At 39.7% G+C, this 18,219-nt stretch overlaps 1 protein-coding gene across 2 annotated transcripts in view; it reads right to left on the reverse strand.

Annotated features, from left to right (window-relative positions):
• Positions 1 to 18,219, reverse strand: part of HERC2 (HECT and RLD domain containing E3 ubiquitin protein ligase 2) — a 249,136-nt gene that overhangs the window by 152,098 nt on the left and 78,819 nt on the right. For both annotated transcript variants that reach the window (XM_081583082.1, XM_081583083.1), the window contains 4 exons: positions 15,683 to 15,911; positions 15,454 to 15,578; positions 5,266 to 5,444; positions 167 to 351 (listed from right to left, as the gene is read on the reverse strand). In XM_081583082.1, the coding sequence (XP_081439208.1) occupies positions 167 to 351; positions 5,266 to 5,444; positions 15,454 to 15,578; positions 15,683 to 15,911 (718 nt within the window). The remainder of the gene's footprint in view (positions 1 to 166; positions 352 to 5,265; positions 5,445 to 15,453; positions 15,579 to 15,682; positions 15,912 to 18,219) is intronic.

The raw sequence follows: 18,219 nt of genomic DNA on the forward strand, positions 1-18,219 counted from the left end.
ATATCTGTCCAAAAAAAAAAGTAGATGCAAAATAAATTCCTCCAAAATTGGTACATCTAACAGTCTAAGAACTACACATGTGGGCCATGCAGAATAGGTATGGCAAAAAGCGAAAATAAAAAAGTCAAAATACATACAAGACACTTTAACACTTTAAGTAACTTACTAGAAATTTCTGAAGTCTGACCAACACTTTCTCCTGGATAGAGTTTACTGATAAGTAAGCGCTGAAAACGCAGCAACAAATCCAATGAAGCAGATCTTTCACAACTATGTTGCTCAAAGTCTAGACATGATGATATCCGACGGGCAACATCTTTCAATCTGGCTACTGTCTGAGAAGCAATATTTCTATGAAGGAGAAAGAGAATTGCAAAATTAAGCAAGTTATGTCTGTCTTTACAGGAGGAAGGGATGTAAAAAAAATTACAACATAAATTAAAATCAGAAATAAAGACCATACACCACGTGACCTGCGGCTGGCTTCCTTCCCCAATGTGTCAGGTGTATCTGCAATAAGCATACCTCGTTCAAAACTGAGCAGAGGTGCACAGAAGACACTAAAAGGTACGATGATACCCTTTGCTTTACAAATGTGCTCCTAAGGAGTTGCATGGAATAGTCCAAAATAATAGAAAACCCCTCTATAAACCTTTGGAAGGAAAAGTAACTGTTATATAATTTTTTATCCAAAGCTGCATTTCAAATACAAATGTGACACTATTCTTAAAGACAAGATCCACTCGCATTTCAATTCAAATACAAATGCAACACTATTCTTAAAGATAAGATCCACTCCCATTTCTGCATTTGCCTCACAAGTCTGCCTTCGGTTCAGTTCAGTTCATTTCAGCCGCTCAGTCGTGTCCGACTCTTTGCAACCCCATGAACTGCAGCACGCCAGGCCTCCCTGTCCATCACCAACTCCCGGAGTTTACCCAAACCCATGTCCATCGAATCGATGATGCCATCTAACCATCTCATCCTCTGTCGTCCCCTTCTCCTCCTGCCTTCAATCTCGCCCAGAATCAGGGGCTTTTCCAATGAGTCAGCTCTTCGCATCAGGTGGCCAAAGTATTAGAGTTTCAGCTTCAACATCAGTCCTACCAATGAACATCCAGGACTGATCTCCTTTAGGATGGACTGGTTGGATCTCCTTGCAGTCCAAGGGACTCGCAAGAGTCTTCTCCAACACCACAGTTCAAAAGCACCAATTCTTTGGTGCTCAGCTTTCTTCACAGTCCAACTCTCACATCCATACATGATCACGGGAAAAATCAGACCAGGTCCGACGAGACAGACCTTTGTTGGCAAAGTCATTTCTCTGCTTTTTTTTTTTTTTCTCTGCTTTTTAATATGCTGTCTAGGTTGGTCATAACTTTCCTTCCAAGGAGTAAGCGTCTTTTCATTTCATGGCTGCAGTCATCATCTGCAGTGATTTTGGAGCCCAGAAAAATAAAGTCTGAAACTGTTTACATTGTTTCCCATCTATCTGCCAAGAAGTGATGGGACCGGATGCCATGATCTTAGTTTTCTGAATGTTGAGCTTTAAGCCAACTTATTCACTCTCCTCTCTCACTTTCATCAAGAGGCTCTTTAGTTCTTCTTCACTTTCTGCCATAAGGGTGGTGTCATCTGCATATCTGAGGTTATTGATATTTCTCCCAGCAATCTTGATTCCAGCTTGGGCTTCCTCCACCACAGCGTTTCTCATGATGTATTCTGCATATAAGTTAAATAAGCAGGGTGACAATATACAGCCTTGACGTACTCCTTTTCCTATTTGGAACCAGTCTGTTGTTCCATGTCCAGTTCTAACTGTTACTTCCTGACCTGCATACAGGTTTCTCAAGAGGCAGGTCAGATGGTCTGGTATTCCCATCTCTTTCAGAATTTTCCACAGTTTATTGTGATCCACACAGTCAAAGGCTTTGGCATAGTCAATAAAACAGAAACAGATGTTTTTCTGGAACTCTCTTGCTTTTTCGATGATCCAGAGGATGTTGGCAATTTGATCTCTGGTTCCTCTGCCTTTTCTAAAACCAGCTCGAACATCTGGAAGTTCACGGTTCATGTATTGCTGAAGCCTGGCTTGGAGAATTTTGAGCATTACTTTACTAGCATGTGAGATCAGTGCAATTGTGTGGTAGTTTGAGCATTCCTTGGCATTGCCTTTCTTTGGGATTGGAATGAAAACTGACCTTTTCCAGTCCTGTGGCCACTGCTGAGTTTTCCATATTTGCTGGCATATTGAGTGCAGCACTATCTTCAGACCTACTCAATTAAACACCAGAGTGGGCCATGTGAGGGATACCCAGAGCTCAGAAAGTACAGGAAGGAAGACTAAAGTGGGTACAAAAAACACATGTCACAGTAAGAAGTGCTTAAAGAACACAGCAACGAGGAAAGGAGCAGAGGATCTGATTCCAACTGCAGGATCCAACCTGAGTAATGAACCATCAGTAGGTAAAAGAGAAGTATAATTAGAAGAGCAGTAAATGTTCGATGAGCAGAATGCAAAGGAACAAGCGCACAGAGGTCAAGACAAAGAAGAGGAGTGGACATAGTGGACACTGTAGGTGATAGAGTGCCAGATTGCTGGGAATAAATTCTGCAATGCTCAGCCAGCAAGTTTTGAAAGAAAAGTGATATCCTTTTTGTGTCCAAGAAAGGTAACTCAAGTTAGTGTGAAGGCAGATTAGAAGGCAAGGAGAACACCAGGTAAGACCCGATCACTCAGGGACAGTTGTAGCACCACGTGGACAAGGCCTGACCTGTGGTCCTGAAAACAGGAAGAGAAAGTGAGTTAGAGAAGGAAAAGAGCCAAAGCAGAGCCCGGTTTGGAACTTCTGTCAATGTAGCCCCACCACACCAGCCCTATTCCAGCCAAGAGCGTCTGGCATGGTCACTGAGCAAAAAAGTTCAGAACCTCTGAACAACACCGGGCCACAGAGAAGCATTCTGCTCCACTTCTTTGATTTCTTACATAATAGCAGGTTTGAGTAGAACCTCCATCAATCATACCTGCCCCCAGGGCTCAATCCAGGAACTCATTCTGTCCTCACTCTACTCTACCTATAGCAGTGGACTGAGGATAGAAGCAGAAGACACACATCAACATACACAGGGTTGCAAAGAAAAGGCAATAGGGAACCTTGGCTTGTGCTCAGCAATCCCAGCCACACAAAATGCAAGTGGGTGCTCAGGGCTTTGTTTCCGGTTCACCTCGTCTTCCTGCTCCATGACCTGATAACCTGCCCTGATAGCCATATCACTAAAAGAAACAGTCTAGGATCTGGCTTTTATGCCATACATGATGGACCGAAATATATTAACAGGACACAATACAAATGTTAACTTATTTCCCTAACAGAAAATTCAGAACCATAGTCAAAAGTGTATAATTCTGACAGAGTTCATTGACTTAAAAATCTTCACAGCTCTCTATTTCCAAATATAAATGGTTCTCTGTGGCTCTTTGTCAGCATACGAGTTACTCTGAAATCTGTTTCATGGCTTACTTTGGGCAAACTACAATTTCTCCAACCTGTTTTCCAAATAATAAAACGCATCATATGTCTCCAAAATCTCCAAACTGTAAACCTTTAGATTATTTTTCAACAACTGCATCAGCCAAGTCAACACATGAGTCTCATTTAGTCACAAAACCTTAAGGTTGGAAATAAATGTTAAAGTCTATCTCTGTAAGAGGAAAGGCAAATTATGCTTATGAAAAGAGCAGAGGTCACAGGCATTCTGTTAGTGAGAAAGTTGTTTATGCATTTTTCTTTTTCTCTTTTCCAAAAAACTTTAAGGTACTATTTACTTCCATGATTCAGTTTTTGTTTTGTGTTTTCCAAATAGGTACATCTTCATTATAAACCTGCTGTGGGGCCAACTCCTGCCTGCATGCCAAAGGAACCAAAAGTAAAGAGGAAGGTTCAGAGACAATGTGAGAATGGTATAGAGAACATGGTGCAACAGGAAATGCCTGCCAGGGACTTACACGTATAATTTAGAATGTTACCAGTCACATACATAAAGATAAAAAGAACATGTAAAATCAGTATTAATAATGTATTTATTACCATATATTTAAAATATTATCATTTCAACGTAACCCCAGTAAGAAAAAACACTGAGAGTTTTATATTAGTTTTTTTCACACACAGTCTTCAAAAGCCATTGTGTATTTTGTATATTTTGAATATTTGTATATTTTGTATGTTTTGTACATTTCAATTCAGATAACTAAATTTTCATTGCAAATACTTGATCTGCACTTAAGGCTGATAAAAATGAAGAAACGAAAAGGTAAATTCATATGGTGAAGTTATTCCAAACATAACTAAGTTTTCTAACAGTTGAATCAAGTCTAAGTTTTTAATTTGAATTTTAATCAATAAAAAAATAAAATCTCAGTGTCTTGGCTACACTGTGGACACACTTCAAATGTTCATCGCATCAATGTGGCAAATGACTGACAGACTAAATAAGCACAGGTGCAGGCAGGCTAGAGGGACAGGTCTCTACACACCAAGGGAAGAGATGGCCTGAACTGGCAGGAGAGCCAACCCACACAAGCACAACCACCACTGCTCTAGATTTAGGGCTCGCTTTCCTTTCTGTATAAAAAAATAAACCAGGAGCCAGGTTTACAGAGTGGAGTTGTGTTACATAAAGAACAATAATTTTTCACTGTCTAACAAAGACCTTTCAGAAACCACCCTGCTCTTTTGCTTTTTTTCAAGGGCACCGTGACACAGGCTGACATTTTTCAGCAAACAGTGAGTGACTACTTCAGCCCTTATCTATGTTACTCTCTGTTCATATTGTGACTCTCACTGAATCTTACCTCCTCTTGATAAGTCCTTCAGATATAATGCTCACCATTCTTTTATTTACTTCAGCTTTTAAAAGTTGTCTTAGAAATGAACACATATAAATCTATGATAGACAGAATGGCCAATGACACAACCAACTATAAAAAAAAATGTTACCATGATGATTTTTACTAATGAAAATAAGAATCTCATCCTACACTTATCACAGACTCCAATTTTCTCTTGTGTGAAAACCTTTGGAATCTCTACTTCATATACTCTAACCTCTCATTTCACCTATATTTAAGAGTCTGCTCTAAAGTCTCTCCGAGGTACTTTTTGGAGTATTTCCTCAACAACTGAAGACACTTTTGAGTCCCCAGCATTCAATCTATATTATGAAAATCAATTAGTCTATTAAAATACATCTAATACTATTTACCTAAGAAGTTGTTGAATAAGCTGAACCAGAGGCAAGCACTGTTTTCCAGAAGATTCATAGATTCCCGTATTAATAAGATCTTTATCCAATGGAGTCCTACTTCTATGAAATGTTGAGGCATTTGCTTCCTGTTCATCAATTTCTTTTTCCTTCTGTGCTTCTTTTTTGGCTTCAATATCCTGTAATTCATGAAGTACAAATTGGTTACCAGTCATCTTAGAAGCAGGTGTGGAGGCACCATGGGCTGAGCCTGGATCCCACAGCCTAGCTGTACGCTGACTCACGCACGTGGCGACACTGGATCACAGCCAACCACTGAAAATCACACTGCTCAGCTGTTCTGTTTGTAAACAGACAATTTGTCCTACAAACCCAATGTCCAGGCTGCCAGTGCAAATGCTCTCCAGCCTCCGTGAAGTTCTTAAAAATCTTTACTCCTGCTACTGGCTCTCACAACACCCAATGTGATCACCTAGGCCAAAACTATCTGCTTTGTAAACATGAAGCAATAAACCACAGAATGAGAGGATATATCCACAAGTCCTGTATCTGACATGGGACCTAAAAAATAGAGAAAGAATTCTTACAACTCAAAAATTAAAAGATAAATTACACAATTGTAAAGTAAGCAAAAAATGAATGGACATATCTTCAAAGAAGATACACAAATAGCTAATGAGCACATGAAAAAATATTCTACATCATTAGTCATCAGGGAATTTCACATCTGTCAGGACAGTAGAACAAAAAAGATGAATAGTATTAACAGCAAGCACTAGCAAGGATATAGAGAAACTGGAACTGACATACAATGTTACTGGGCATGTAAAATGGTACAGTCACTTATGGAAACAGTCTGGCTGTTCTTCGAAACATCACACACAGAGTTACCATAAAATTCAGCAACTCTACTCCAAGGCATATGCCCATAAGGAATAAAAACATTTGTCCACAAAAAACCTACACAGAAATATTCATAACAGCATTATTCATAATAACTTAAAAGAGGGAACAATCTAAATGTCCATCAGCTGATAAATAGGGAACCAAAATGTGCTATATCCATACAAGAGAATACTGTTTAGCAATTTTAAAAAAATTAAGTACAATATGAATGTCCGGACCTCACTAATTTTGAAAACACTGTTAACTGGAAAGAATACAAAAAGCCACACACTGTGCAAATTCACTTGTATGAAATGTCCAAAACAGAGAAATCTTTACCAACATAAAGTGGATTAGTGGCAGTCAATGGCTGCAAGGAGTGGGGAATGGGCAGAAATGATTAAGGAGTACAAAGTTTCTTTCTGGAGTGAGGTAAGTGAGGAAATCAGACATTGGTGACGATGGTTGAACAATTCTTCAAATATACAAAAAAAAAAAAGAAATCACTTTAAAAAACTGAATTTTACATAGGTGAAGTAGAACTCAATAAAGTTATTATTTTAAAAAAACTCTGAAGGAGGTATCTTTTGCCAGTCAAATGCAACCAATATTCCTGAGGATGTACTATATACCAAGCATTCCTCTAGCAATCAAATTTACTGTGAAAAAGCATACAACTTCTTTCCTTCTGGTCTTTATTTTCTAACACCAGAATAAGTCTAAACACAACAGTCTGCTCTATCCTGAGAAGTGGCTGGACTAGAACTGTGCCACCCACAATTAAGGTAAGAAGGCAATATGGGTTGGAAAGCTTAAAAATGTGTGTGCTTTTGACCAAATTTTACTACTGAAACTTTTCCTAATCAGTTCAGTTCAGTTGCTCAGTGATGTCCAACTCTTTGTGACACCATGGACTGCAGCACACTGGCTTGCCCATGTATCACCAACTCCAGAGCTTGTTCAAAATAGTATCCATTGAGTCGGTGATGTCATCCAAGCATCTCATCCTCTGTTGGCCCATTCTCCTTCTGCCTTCAATTTTTCTCAGCATCAGGGTCTTGTCTAATAACTCAGTTCTTTGCATCAGGTGGCCAAATTGTTGGAGCTTCAGCTTCAGCATCAGTACTTCCAATGAATATTCAGGACTGATTTCCTTTAGGATTGACTGGTTTGATCTCCTTGCAGTCCAAGGGACTCTCCAAGAGTCTTCTCCAACACCGGAGTTCAAAAGATCAATTCATCGGCACTCAGCCTTCATTATGGTCCAAATCTCACCTCCATACATGACTACTGGAAAAACCATAGCTTTGACTAGACAGACCTTTGTCAGCAAAGGGATGTCTCTGCTTTTTAATATGCTGTCTAGGTTTGTCACAGCTTTTCTTCCAAAGACCAAGTGTCTTTCAATTTCATGGCTGCAGTCACCATTTGCAGTGATTTTGGAGTCCAAGAAAGTAAAGTCTGTCACCGTTTCCATTGTTTCCCATCTATTTGCCATGAACTGATGGGACTGGATGCCATGATCTTGAATTTCTGAATGTTGAGTTTTAAGCCAGCTTTTCCACTCTCCTCTTGCACTTTCTTCAAGAGGCTCTTTAGTTCCTCTTTGCTTTCTTCCGTAAGGGTGGTGTCATCTGCATCTTTGAGGCTATTGATATTTCTCCTGGCATTACTGATTTCAGCTTGTGCTTCATCCAGCCCAGCATTTCTCAAGATGTACTCTGCATATAAGTTAAATAAGCAGGGTAACAATATACAGCTTTGACGTACTCCTTTACCAACTTGGAACCAGTCTATTGTTCCATGTCGGATCTCACTGTTGCTTCTTTTCATTTTTGAATTGAAGGATAATTGCTTTACAGAATTTTGTTGTTTCCTGTTAACTGCTGTTTCTTGACCTGAAAACAGATTCCTCAGGATGCAGGTAAAGTGGTCTGATATTCCTATCACTTTAAGAATTTTCCAGTTTGTTGTGATCCACATAGACAAAGGCTTTAGGTAGTGAATGAAGCACAAGTAGATGTCTTCCTGGAACATCTTGCTTTTTCTATGATCCAACGAATGTTGGCAACTTCATCTCTGGTTCCTCTGCCTTTTCTAAATACAGATTGAACATCTGAAAGTTCTTGGTTCATGTACTGTTGAAGACTACCTTGGAGAATTTTGAGCATTACTTTACTAGTGTGTGAGATGAGTGCAACTGGGTGGGAGTTTGAACATTCTTTGGCATTGCCTTTCTTTGGGAATGAAAAGTGACCTTTTCCAGTCCTGTGGCCACTGCTGAGTTTTCCAAATTTGCTGGCATATTGAGTGTAATACTTCAACAGATCATCACTTAGGATTTGAAATAGCTCAGCTGGCATTCCATCACCTCCATTAGCTTTGTCCTAGCGATGCTTCCTAAGGTCCACTTCACTTCGCATTCCAGGATGTCTGGCTCTAGGTGAGTGATCACACCATCATGATTATCTGGGTCATTAAGATCTTTTTTGGATAGTTCGTCTATGTATTCTTGCCACCTCTTCTTAATATCTTCTGCTTCTGTTAGGTCCATACCATTTCTGTCCTTAATTGTGCCCATCTTTGCATGAACTGTTCCCTTGGTATCTCTAATTTTCTTGAAGAGATCTCTGGTCTTTCCCACTCTATTGTTTTCCTCTATTTTTTTGCACTGATCACTTAGACAGGCTTTCTTATCTCTCCTTGCTCTTCTTTGGAACTCTCCATTCAGATGGGTATATCTTTCCTTTTCTCCTTTGCCTTTCACTTCAGCTATTTGTAAGGCCTCCACAGACAACCATTTTGCCTTTTTGCATTTCTTTTTCTTGGGGATGGCTTTGTTCACTGCCTCCTGTACAAGGTTATAAACCTCCAACCAGAGTTCTTCAGGGACTCTGGCTATCAGATCTAATCCTTTCAGTCTATTTGTCACTTCCACTGTATAGTCATAAGGGATTTGATTTAGGTCATACCTGAATAGTCTAGTGGTTTTCTCCACTTTCTTCAATTTCAGTCTGAATTTGGAATAAGGAGTTCATGATCTGAGCCACAGTCAGCTCCCGGTCTTGTTTTTGCTGACTGTATAGAGCTTCTCCGTCTTCGGCTGCAAAGAATATAATCAATCTGATTTCGGTGTCGACCATCTGGTGATGTCCATGTGTAGAGTCTTCTCTTCTGTTGTTGGAAGAGGGTGTTTGCTATGACCACTATGTTCTCTTGGCAAAACTCTGTTAGCCTTTGCCCTGCTTCATTCTGTACTCCAAGGCCAAACATACCTGTTACTCCAGGTATCTCTTGAGGTCCTACTTTTGCATTCTAATCCTGTATGATGAAAAGGACGTCTTTTTTTGGTGTTAGTTCTAGAAGGTCTTGTAGGTCATCATAGAACCGTTCAACTTCAGCTTCTTCAGCAGTAGGTCAGTAAGGTCAGGTCATTCACTTGGATTACTGTGATGTTGAATGGGTTGCCTTGGAAAGGAACAGAGATCAGTCTGTCATTTTTGAGATTGCACCCAAGTATTGCATTTCAGACTCTTGTTGACTATGAGGGCTACTCCATTTCTTCTAAGAGATTCTTGGCCACAGTAGTAGATATATTGGTCATCTGAATTCAATTCGCCCATTCGGGTCCATTTTACTTCACTGATTCCTAAAATGTCCATGTTCATTCTTGCCATCTCCTGTTTGACCTCTTCCAATCTAACTTGATTCATGGACCTAACATTCCAGGTTCCCACTCAATATTGTTCTTTACAGCATCGAACTTTACTTCCATCACCAGTCACATCCACCACTGGGTGTTGTTTTCACTTTGGCTCCATCTCGTCATTCTTTCTGAAGTTATTTCTCTACTATTCTCCAGTAGCAGATTGGACACGTACTGATCTGGGAAGTTCATCTTTCACTGTCATATTTTGTTGCCTTTTCATACTGTTCATGGGGTTCTCAAGGCAAGAATACTGAAGTAGTTTCCTATTCCCTTCTCCAGTGGACCATGGTTTGTCAGAACTCTCCACCATGACCCATCCATCTTGAGTGGCCCTAGACCACATGGCTCTTAGTTTCATTAAGTTAGACAAGTTTTTGATCCATGTGATCAGTTTGGTCAGATTTCTGCAATTGTGGTTTTCATTCTGTCTGTCCTCTGATGGATAAGGATAAGAGGCTTCCTGGATGGAAGCTTCCTGATGGGAGAGGCTGGCTCTCTAGCTCTGATGGGTGGGGCCATGCTCAGTAAATCTTAATCCATTTTTCCGTTGATGGGTGGGGCTGTGTTCCTTCCCTGTAGTTTGGCCTGGTATGCGTAATGACAGTAATGGCAGCCTCCTTCAAAAGGAATTATGCCAGTATGCTACAGCTCCCAGGACTGTTGTATTCAGTGTGCCTTACCTCATGGCAGGACTGTTACAGGCAAGTCTGGCTCAGTCTCTGGTGGGGACACTGCTCCTTTCTCCTGGGTCCTGGTACACAAAGTTTTGTTTGTGCCCTCTCCAAGAGCCTATTTTCCCAGTCCTATGGAAGTTCTGTAATCAAATCCCCCTGGCCTCCAAAGTCAAATTCTTTCGGGTTCTTAGTCCCTTTGCCGGAATCCCAGGTTGGGAAATCTGTTGTGGGCCCTCGAACTTTTTTAACAGTGCAAGAACTTCTTTGGTATAATTGTTCTCCAGTTTGTGGTTCGTCTGCTCGGTGGCTCTATGATGAGGCTAATGGCGACCTCCTCCAAGAGGACTTATGCTATATACCACACCTCCTAGATCTGCTGCAGCCAGAGCCCCTGGCCCCACGGCAGGCCACTGTTGAGCCATGCCTCTGCAGGAGACGCTCCCAACAATCAAAGGCAGGTCTGGCTGTCTCTGTGGGGTCCCTGGGTCCTGGTATGCAAAAAGTTTTGTTTGAGCCCTCCGAGTATGTCTGGCCGGTATGTAGTTTGATTCTAAACACGACTTTGCCCTTCCTACCATCTTGTTGGGAGCTTCTCCTTTGCCCTTGGATGTGGGGTATCTATTTTTGGTGGGATCCAACAGTCTCCTGTCAATGGCTGTCCAGCAGTGAGTTGCAATTTTGGAGTTCTTGCAGAAGATGAACACACATCCTTCTACTCTGCCATCTTTACCATCTTTTTCCTAATTAAGATTCTTACAACCAATAACTTAAAATCTTTAAGAATGTAATTAAAAATTATTTATAGTAATGTTGTTGTTCAGTTGCTAAGTCATGTCTGACTCTTTCCAACCCATGGACTGCAGCATACCAGGCTTCCCTGTCCGTCACTATTTCCCAGAGTTTGTTCAAATTCATGTCCGTTGAGTTGATGATGCCATCAACCATTTCATCCTCTGCCACTCCCTTCTCCTTGTGCCTTCAATCTTTTCCAGCATGGGAATGTTTTCCAATAAATTGCCTCTTCTCATCTGGTGGCCGAAGTACTGGAGCTTCAATTTCAGCATCAGGGCTTCCAATTAATATTCAAGGTTGATTTACTTTAGGACTAGCTTGATCTCCCTGCAGTCCAAGGGACTCTCCAGATTCTTCTCCAACACAATTCGCAAGTATCACTTTGGTGTTCAGCCTTCTTTATGATCCAACTCTCATATCTGTACATAGCTTTGACTAGACAGAACTTTGTTAGCAAAGGGATGTTTCTGCTTTTTAATATGCTGTCTAGGTTTGTCATAGCTTTCCTTTCAAGGAGCAAGTGTCTTTTCCTTTCATGGCTGCAGTCATTGTTCGTAGTGACTTTGGAATCCAAGAAGAAAAGAATCTGTCACTGCTTCCACTCCTTTCCCATCTATTTGCCTTGAGGTGATGCGACTGGATGCCATGATCTTCGTTTTTTGAAGGCTGAGTTTCAAGCCAGCTTTTTCACTCTGCTCTTTTACCCTCATCAAGAGGCTCTTTAGTTCCTCTTCACATTCTGCCATTAAAGTGGTATTATATGCATATCTGAAGTTGTTGATATTTCTCCTGGCAATCTTGATTCCAGCTTAACACTTCATTCAGCCCGGCATTTCACATGATGTACTCTGCATATAAGTTAAATAAGCAGGGTGACATATACAGCCTTGATGTTACTCCTTTCCGAATTTGGAACCAGTCCACTGTTCCCAACTGTTGCTTCTTGATAAAGGTTCTTGATAACCTTCTGCATAAAGGTTTCTGAGGAGACAGGTAAGGTGGTCTGGTATTCCCATCTCTTCAAGAGTTTTCCAGTTTGTTGTGATCCATAGAAAGGCTTTCTCATGGTCAATGAAATAGAAGCAGATTTGCGGGATGGGGGGTGGATTTCCTTGCTTTTTCTGTGATTCGATCAATGTTGGCAATTTGCTATCTGGTTCCTCTGCCTTTTCTAAACCCAGCTAGTACATCTGGAAGTTCTCAGTTCACATACTGTTGAAGCCTAGCTTGAAGAATTTTGAGCATAACTACTAACATGTGAAATGAGCACAACCATATGGCAGTTTGAACATACTTTCACATTGCCCTTCTTTGGAAATAGAATTAATATTTATAGTAGTAAAAATATCTAAAACCTAAATGGTCAACAATAAGAAATTGTTTTTAAATAAGGAAACGTTAGTCCTTTTCCTTACGACAGACTTTCCCAAAGCCAACAGAACAAACAGACATAGCAGAAGGGTATTCAATATAGATGACATGGCAACCTGATGAGTGAAAAAGATACAAGCCACTAAGACCAATTCTAGTATTATAGTTACTACTGTTAGTAAATATTTGCATTTTTGAAAGCCTGGAAGACTATAAACAAAAAAATATTAACAATGATTATTCCTACATGATGAGGTTTTTTTGTTTATGCCTTTCTGTAGCTTCAATGTATTTTTGCTTTAAAACAAATGGCCTTTTGGTTATTTTTTTATGAACCTTAATTATTATCCAGGGATCACAATCTGTATACTCTATAGCCTCTCTTCCCCTCCCAAGGTTCCACTCTCCAACAGGAAGCACAAAATAAACATATGCTTACTAAATTAACAGGCTCTAAAAACACTGCTTGAGTCTAGTCCACATATCACAGCTCCCATCAGGTGAGCTGTTACACTGAGTCACAGGAGATTCAGAAAGAGAAGGAAGCAGCCTAGAATCAACAAACTGCTACTCACTAGTCATGAAACTTTAGCACCACTATTAACTTCTGTGGTACTTCTGTGTCCATGCCTCTAAAATGAAATTTTAAGACAACTTTTTCCACTCGTGAAAAAAATTCACATTTTCTGGCAATACAAGAAAAATTTAAACAGAAAAATTTTCTCTGCCCTATGGCCTTTCTCTCCTCGCTGTGCATTGTGTATTCACATTAGTAAAAGTGAAGTCACTCAGCCGTGTCCAACTCTTTGCGACTATGGACTATAGCCTAAAAGGCTCCTATGTCCATGGGATTTTCCAGGCAAGTGTACTGGAGTGGGTTGCCATTTCCTTCTCCAGGGGATTTTCCCAACCCAGGGATCGAACCTGGGTCTCCCACATTGCAGGCAGACACTTTACTGTCTGAGCCACCAGGGAAGCCCCCGTGTATTCACATTATGCATGGACTAACCCTCCTCATCAGCAGATATACCTGCGCAACCAAAGAGAAACATTCTACCAGGATCAACAAGTAATGCCTTAAAAGAAAACCCTCCTTCTTGATTTTGTAAGAGGTCATGAGGAGGCTTAGATCTGGACTGTGTAAACTGTCAATAATAACATCATTTAATGTACAGCCCTCTATCTCAAAAAACTTACATAACTGTGCCTTGACTTGTAATGGGCACAATAGTTCTCAGAAATTTCTGAGAGGCTGTTCGTGGGGTATAAGCCTATATTTGGCCTGAATAAAATTTTCTATCCCTTCTTTAGATCCACTGATTTTTTTTGTCAACATCAACATGGCTGACAAAATTAAAAGAAAAAATGAAAGTAAAGTACACAGCATAGCATCTGAGGGAGAAAAGGTACACAATGCATTATACTTGCTACTAATATCATTACATGTTTGATTGCTTCTAATTTTTTTCAATTTAATCAAAGTAGGTATATTTTCAAAACATTTTTAATACACTCACATCATCTAATTTTATCAGTGTTAAGTTTTTAAATTGAAAACTATTATGACAATGAAAGCAACAAAAGTAGCTATGAATGACAAATATGCACATGCAAATACAAATTAACACCCCACCCTACTCCCAGAATAGCTATAGCATTTAAAAAAGACTGACATGCCTCATGTTAATGAGGTCAAGAAAGAGCTAGAACTCTCATACTGGCTGCTTAAATGTGCAATAAATGGCACAATCATGTTGGGAAACTGCACACACTCACCCTAGGATACAGCAAATTCTAATTCAGAGTATTTACCCCAAAGAAAAAACAAGTGTTCACTAAAGGACTTGTACATAGCATGATCACAGCAGCTTTAAGAATCAAAAATCATCAAATGTCTACCAACAGGAGAATGGGTACATCAATAGTGCCATAATCACACAAGGAAGCACTCCTCAACAGCAAAAATTAATGATACATCCAACATGTCTGAATATAAAAATCATTATCAAGGCAAAATAAAGCTAACACAAATCAGTACATACTGTATGATATCATTTATGTGAAAATCAAAACTGGCAAAAAAACATTTTTAATTTTTACTTATTTACTGCTTTAGTGTCAGCTGTGCTGGTCTCTGCTGCTGCGCACATGCCCTCTCTAGCTGTGACAAGCAGGAGCTGCGCTCCAGTCACAGTGCGTGCACTTCTTAATGCAGCGGCTCTTGTTACGGAGCACACCAGCTTTCGCAGTTATTCCACTCTGGGCTCAGTAGTTGGGGTGCCCAGGTTTAGTTATTCCTCTGCATGTGGAATCTTCCTGGACCAGGGATTGAACTCAGGTCCCCTGCATTGATAGGCAGATTCTTAACCACTGGAAGTCCCTTAACCAAGAAAGTCCCCCAAACTGGCTAACATCATCTGAGAGAGGCAGGAAAGTATGCTAACTTCACCTGCAAAGGGGCACAAAGGCACTTTCTGGGGTGATGGCAATGATTTATATTATGATTGTGGTACCTGTCAAATTCACTTATTAATAAATAGACACAAAGTGGGTATATTTTATCATACTTAATAACTCAGTTTTTTTAAACTACTAGAAAAGTTTTAATTACAGAAATATTTGGATGTTACTAAAAGTCTTATGTTTCAAAGTTTTTTTTAATTCTGGCAAAGTTTCAATCTCAGCTCACTGGTAAGTAAAATCGCCTCCATCAGCTTATACACACACGTGCGCACACATATATTCCTAGGACCATACCTGGATTTCTGCAGTAATGGCTGCATTTAAGGCTGATTCTAAGCCTCCATCAGCCATTAAGCTGCCCACGAGAAGATCAATCATGAATCGACGACCTGGACTTATGTTAACTTCATTACCTGAAACTGGAAAAGGGCAAGCGTTTTCGCCAGTGTGAGGTAAGCACCACCAACCCCAGCACTCCTCCTGTGCCAGCCCCATACCACCCCTGCTCCTAGCCCAAGCCCACCTGCACAGGGTAGGAGAGCAGAGAGCGCCCGTGCCCGCTCCTCAGCAGTGGGCAGCAGCACCGACCAGCCGCTCTGCAACACCGCCTGGGCGGCCGCCTGCACAGTATTCAGCACGCCCGCACTGCTGGCCAGGGCCACCACGGTCTGCTTCAGGCTGCTGAGGAGAACGCTGCCCAGACCTAAACCAAGGAATTCTGGGTCAACCTGGTGACTAATGGCAGCATGCAACTGAAAGGAGAAAAACAATTTTCACTCAGAATCCCTTAAAATGAATGCTTTTCAAACTTTTATTAAAGATGAAATAATACCTCAAATTGAGTTTTATTCAAATAGTAAAGGAAAAACTTCCAGTATAGGTATTTTTTTAACTAGACTAAAAAATGTTTACCCATAGTAATTGAGAATCTGAGGTAAAGTATTTTATAAGAGGAATTTTTTAAACCTAACTATAAGTACATATACAGAAAAGCTCAATATCAACAAACTTGTTATAAACCCTGTGGAAATAGCACCTCTACCCCACTCTCAACCACCTGTATCATAGAAATAAGGACTATAATACAACCAAAAAAGTATTAAAAGAGTAGATAGTCAAGCTGAGAGTATATAAGGAAATGCCTCAAGAGCCAAACCAGGACTCACCAAGACACATACACAACAAGAGCCAAGGGGTTCTGGGCTCTGAGAACACACCAAAGCCTTTTGAGACACAGGACAGCCCACTGAACAGGAGCTGCCTGTCAGTCAGCCAGGACCTGGAGGGCAACATACTATGCACATGAAGCTTTGGGCACAGAGAACCCACAGGAAATTAGAGACTCAGCCTGCCTTACAAGCAGATGTGAAATCAAATTTATACCAACCATCTAGGTATGGATATCACAAGTCAAGAATTGAATACCAAAACTCATCTAGAGCCGGAGGAACTCAATGGAACATCACAGACAAAAGTATAAAACTGCCCTCTGAGGACATGTCCAAAGCTAAGAATAAATCCTAGACATAATGTATTAAAATCACAAAACAAGGGCAAAAATCCAAAAGGTTACCAAAGGGAAAGACAAATTAGCTACAAAGAACAACTGCACTAGTAATGATTTCTCACTGGAAACAATAAAGGTCAGAAGACAGTAGAAAATCTTCCAAGTGCTGATAAAACAACATACAACCTAAAAAATTAAGCCTCATTAAATTATCTAAAGAGATGTTGAAGCTAATAAAGTTTTTCAAACGTTATAACTCACAGACATTAATGAAGAAAGTTACTGAAGGAAATATCCAGGAGAGAGGTGATATAAGTAACAATGGCAAAACTGATTGAAAAAAAAAAAAGGACTACATATCAGAGTTAAGTATGACCTCTCAAAATATAATAATCAATTGAAGGAAAGTTTAAAAATAATTATATTTCACAAATCCAAGGAGGTATTTTCTTTCATGTCTTAACAACCCTAAAATCAGAATATATCTTATATATTGCAATTGGGAGTGTTCTTCTATTAGCTGCACACACATAAAAAATGTCCCTGGAGTCAATGTAACAGACTACCGAATAATTCAAATACTATTGGTGGAAAGAGACATTTAGGTTTAAGGCATCCTATAACCCCTGTATTTTTCAGGAAGAGAAATACTGATTAACTTAACATGTTGGGAAATTCACAAATAGTTTAAATTTTCTGTAATATGAGTAATGTCCAGAAATCAAAATTTCAAAACTCAGGAACAATTAAAGGGATTTGAAAGGAAAAAAATTTGAGAAACTTGATCAAAAGATAATAAAATGATGAACAAACTTACACAAAACATCAGTAATCACAAATATAAATGATTAAATCCACATATTGAATAAATATTCTCAAACTGAATTCATTTTACAAATTAAGCTATATGAGTGAATTTTTTAAAAGACACAACTAAAAGACCTTGAAAGACAAAACAGAGCAATGGGAAAACAGAGCATGAGGCATATAGGTATGAAGTGGAACCAAGCCTAGGACCTGTACAAGGTCTTTCTTCACAGCACTGACAAAAGCAACAGTGTCACTACAAGACCATGGGAAGCAACGGAACACGGGGTGGATCCCTGACAAGGACACCACACCACAGGTGTCCTTATAAATGACCTTCTATAAAGGACTTCTGGGGAAGGTAGGTAATTTCTAAACTTCTGCTAATTCCATTTTGCAATTAAAAGTTACATTCACTTTCCTGCTTTTTGAAAGCCAAGGCAAAAAGGGGAGAGAACAAAAAGGGGGACATGATGGGTCACATAGAAACCCTCACATTATAAAGGAGGAAAATCATTTTGCTCAGAAATATTGTTCTCTTGACATTAAGTCATAGGCGTTTCATTACAAAGAAAAACATGGTGATCAAAGATTTTAGTTACAGTTTTACTTTTTAAAAAAGTAAAAGAAAAAAATTTTTGTAGCTTTTTTTAATTTATTTTTTTATTGGAAGATAATTGCTTTACACGATTTTGTTGTTTTCTGTCAAACCTCAACATGAGTCAGCCATAGGTATACATATATCC

This window comes from Giraffa tippelskirchi, chromosome 3 (genome assembly GCF_054371585.1).
Source record: "Giraffa tippelskirchi isolate mGirTip1 chromosome 3, T2T-mGirTip1v1.2.pri, whole genome shotgun sequence".
Classification (NCBI taxonomy): domain Eukaryota; kingdom Metazoa; phylum Chordata; class Mammalia; order Artiodactyla; family Giraffidae; genus Giraffa; species Giraffa tippelskirchi.